This window comes from Galeopterus variegatus, unplaced genomic scaffold (genome assembly GCF_000696425.1).
Source record: "Galeopterus variegatus unplaced genomic scaffold, G_variegatus-3.0.2 Scaffold1671, whole genome shotgun sequence".
Lineage (NCBI taxonomy): Eukaryota > Metazoa > Chordata > Mammalia > Dermoptera > Cynocephalidae > Galeopterus > Galeopterus variegatus.
In genome coordinates, this window is record NW_007727782.1 from 213,027 (window position 1) to 217,297 (window position 4,271).

Here is a 4,271-nt window from a genome sequence, read left to right on the forward strand (position 1 = left end):
TTTTTTTTTTTTTTTTTTTTGTCTTTTGTCTTTTTCCGTGTCCGGCAATGGATCGCAACCCTCAGTGTTGCCCCCGTACTGGACTGGGGACCAGCAACGGGATTGCAACCCTCGGTGTTGCTCCCGCGCCTCGCTCAGCCAGTGAGCGGGAACCGGTCTGTATGTGGGATCCGAACCCTCGGGCGGGAGCGCCGCCGCTCTTCCCAAGCGGCACACTTATCCAGTGCACCACCGGGCCGGCCCCTTGATGGTATCCTTGGAAGCATGAAGGTTTTCAATTTTGATGAAGTCCATATTATCAATCTTCTCTTTTATTGCTATGCTTTTGACGTCATATAGAAGAAATTTTTGAATAAACCAGGCTATGAATATTTACTCTGATGTTTTCTCCTAAGAGTTTTATCATTTTAATTCTTATGCTTACATCTGTGATCTTGATCTTATGATCTTAACTCTGAGTTAATTTTTGTACATGGTATGCAATATGGGTTCAAATTCTTTCTTTTGCATGTGGATATACACTTGTTGCAGAACCATTTGTTGAAAATACTATTCTTTTCTTATTGAATTGTGTTGGTCCCTTCATAAAAAAATTGATTGACCATAAATGTATGAGTTTATGTTTGGAATCTCAGATATCTTCCATTGATCTATATGACTATTCTTAGGCCAGTGCCTCACTGTCTTGATTGTTCTAGCTTTGTAGTAAGTTGTGAACTCAGGAAGTGTGAGTCCTACAACTTTGTTCTTTCTCAACAATGTTTTGGATATTCTGGGTTCTTCGTATTTCCATATGAATTTTAGGCTTGTCAATTTCTGTAAAATAGCCAGTTGGGATTTTGATAGGGCTTGTGTTGAATCTGTGGGTCAACATGGGGAGTATTGGTATCTTAATACTGTCTTCTGATTTGGGCTGTTTTTCCATTTATTAAGCTCTTCTTCAATTTGTCTCAGTAATGTTTGGTAGTTTTCAATGACATACATTTTCTGTTAAATTTGTAAGTGTTTTTTTCTGGGGTGCTATTGTAAGTAAAAAACTTTTTTTTTTGTCTTTTTTTGTGACCGGTAAGGGGATCGCAACCCTTGGCTTGGTGTCTCCTGCACCGCGCTCAGCCAGTGAGCGCACCGGCCATCCCTATATAGGATCCGAACCCACGGCAGGAGTGCCGCCGCGCACCCAAGCGCTGCACTCTCCTGAGTGCCCCACGGGGCTGGCCCAGTAAAAAACATTTTAAATTTCATTTTCAGCTTGTGTATTTCTGGTGTATAAAAATACAATTGATTTTTTAATGTGGATCTTGTATTCTGCAACCTTGCCAACCTTGTTATTATAGTTCTAATTGTTTTATAGTAAATTTGTTTGGACTTTCTATATACAAGATTACATCTTCTATGAATAGAGATAGTTTTACTTTCACATTTACCTATTCATATATCTTTTTTGGTATGTTCATTCCTTCTTGCACTTCTGCACTTCCATCTGAGAGTATTTCCCTCATCCTAAAGAATTTCCTTTATCATTTCCTATATAGCAGGTGCAATGGTGATTAATTTCTCTGATTTTTATTGTTTGGAGATGCCTTTATTTAGCCTTCATTTCTGAAGAACAGGTCCACTGGATATAGAATTCTAGTTTGCAGTTTTCTTCCCCAGCACTTTAAAGATGCAATTCCATTGTCCTTTAGCTTTCATTGTTTTTGTTAAGAAATTATGTGTCTATATTGTCTATACATTTTTGGTCCCCTGAAAAATAATGTGGGGTTTTTTCTTTTTTGCTTTTTTCCTCTTGATGTTTTTAAGACTTCACTTAATCTTTGGTTCACAGCACAGATATGCTGTACCATTTCCTAGGTGTGGTTTCTCTATCTATTTGGGGATCAATGAGCTTTTTCAATTTCTGAATTGATTTCTTTCATCAGGTTTGAAAATTCTTTTTTTTTTTTTTTTTTTTTTTTGGCAGCTGGCCAGTATGGGGATCCAAACCCTTGACCTTGGTGTTATAACACTGCTCTAACCAATTGAGCTAATCAGCCGGGCTGGGTTTGGAAAATTCTTAACCATTTTTCTTCAAATATTGCTTCTTTCCTACTCTGTCCTTCTGGATCTCAAATTGCAGTGTGTCGGAACCTTTGACCATAGCCAAATCCTTCTTGTGCCATGTTCTGTTCTTTCTATCTCTTTTTCTCCAAGCTTCAGTTTGGATATTTTCTACTGATTTGTCCTTAAATTCAGAAACCCCGCCTTCTGCTGAGTCTAGACTATCCCTAAACCTGTCCAATGAGTACTTAATTTCATAGGTTGTGTTTTGCTGTTCTAGAATGTCTGCTTGATTCCCTTTCATGGATTCTAATTCTCTCTTGAAATGTTAACTGCTATCCATTTTGCTCATCCTTTACTCTTTTTTCTAACATAGTAATTATCATTATTTTAAGTCCTTTTCTACCAACTCCACTATATGGTTCATCTCTGGGTCTGTTTCTATTGACTTGGTCAACTTCCTTTAAAAAGTGTTAAGTTTTGTTCTGGCAGGCAGTCAAATTACTGGCAGATTCCTTTGATCATTGATGCTTGGTTTTAGGTGTTAGAGCAGACATGCATAGGACCTGGCGAGAGAGCTTTCTGGACAATCTTTGTATGGCTGGGCTGCATGTAGACCAGGTATTTGGGGTCAGTGGTGGGCAGGGCCCCAGGCTTTGCATCTGCTCAGTGACCTATGACCTTACCTAACAAGGCTTCAGGGCATGGCATCCAGAGCCCTGGAGCAAATCAGTCCCCGAAGTCTTGCTGGACGCCCCACCCCTCAGTGAGCTCCCTAACCACTGACCATGGCCAGTATAAATATCAACCCATCATAGCACACTAAGCTCACTCATGGAAGCCAGAGCCGTCAGATTCACCTGGAAACTCTGAAGACACCTTCTCCATTCATCTGCCCCACCTCCACCATTAAGGCTTTTGTCTAGGCATGTCATTTATAGTTAAAACTCTTGGTGTGTTTATAGAATTGAACAGCTTATGGGGTCCTTCCGCGTGTATTGGTTCATTTATAATAGTTACCACTTAGAGTAATTTGAGCAACAATTCCGGGGAGCACAGAGAACGAGAAAGAGCTGCACAGATGCTGGGGGTGTACGGGGGACAAGCGGGGGGTGGTAGGTCTCAGAGCAGCCGGGGATCGGGCTGCAGAGCCCAGCTCTTGCCCTGTCGCACCCCATGGCTGCCAGGTCTCTCTAAGTCTCCTTCATTTTCCGCCCTCCTGCTGACCACCACCCTCTGTCCTCCAGGAGCAGCCTCTGCCATCAGGTGTCTGCTCCCTCCCCACAGGGCAATCAGCCCTGAATCTTACATTTTATCATTTTTATGATAAAACAGGTTTTGTTTTTCTGTTTGAACTTGATAGAATGGAATCACGCTGGATGCATGCCCTCGTCTTGACTCTTTCGTCTGACGTTGTGCTTGTGAATCCACCTGTGGCTGATGCACCTGCCACGCTTCACTGCTCACGCTGTGGAGAGCTCCGCTGGTGGAATGTACCAGAACCTGCTGATTGGTTCTTGTGTGAGTGGGCATTTGACTCGCTGCCAGTTTGGGACTATTGTGAAACTGGCTGCTGTGGATTCTCTTGTGCGTGTGACCCTGTGCCCACGTGCAGGGACTTCTCTGAAGAGGGAGGTGCTGGGCTGAGGTGTGTGCGTGTGGCCACATCACCTCCCCATGGGTTGGCCCCGTTCACATGGCTGCGAGCGGTGGGTGAGTGCCCCTTGCTCTGTATCCTCTTAATACTCGGTGTCGTTGGACAAATTCTGACCAGGCAGCTGGTATGTGTGGTCGTATCTTGCCATAGCTTTAGTTTGCATTTTTCCTGATTCCTAAAGAGGTTGAGCATTTTCACAGGGTCATGACCATTTGTGTTTCCAATTCTGTCATCTGCCTTTTGTGTCTTCTGTTGTTTTTATCTCACTGTCTGTTCTGGACACTTAGTTTTGCTGGTTGTGTGTGTGACAAACACCCCAGTCCTGGCTTGCCCTGCACTGTCATCACAGTGTCCCGCTTGGTCTAACCACTGTGGACTGAGTCACTTCTGCACCTGTCTCCCCTCCGGCTTCCATAACTTGCATTCCTCATCTGTCTTCTTGTTCTTGTGTTTCCTGCTCGTGGTACAGAGCACAGACTGAGCAGCCCCCCACTTGCCAGTCACCCGACCCCACCCCCAAGGCCACTGCTGCCAACAGCTTGCTGTGCTCCCTTCCACAGCTTTCTTAGGTGTTGGC

The 4,271-nt window shown here is 43.5% G+C and overlaps 1 protein-coding gene across 1 annotated transcript in view; it reads left to right on the plus strand.

Annotated features, from left to right (window-relative positions):
* Positions 1-2,727, plus strand: part of ANO7 (anoctamin 7) — a 17,316-nt gene extending 14,589 nt beyond the window's left edge. The window contains exon 5 of the mRNA XM_008578371.1: positions 2,579-2,727. Coding sequence (XP_008576593.1) covers positions 2,579-2,727 — 149 coding nt within the window. The remainder of the gene's footprint in view (positions 1-2,578) is intronic.
* The last annotated feature ends 1,544 nt before the right edge of the window (positions 2,728-4,271 follow it).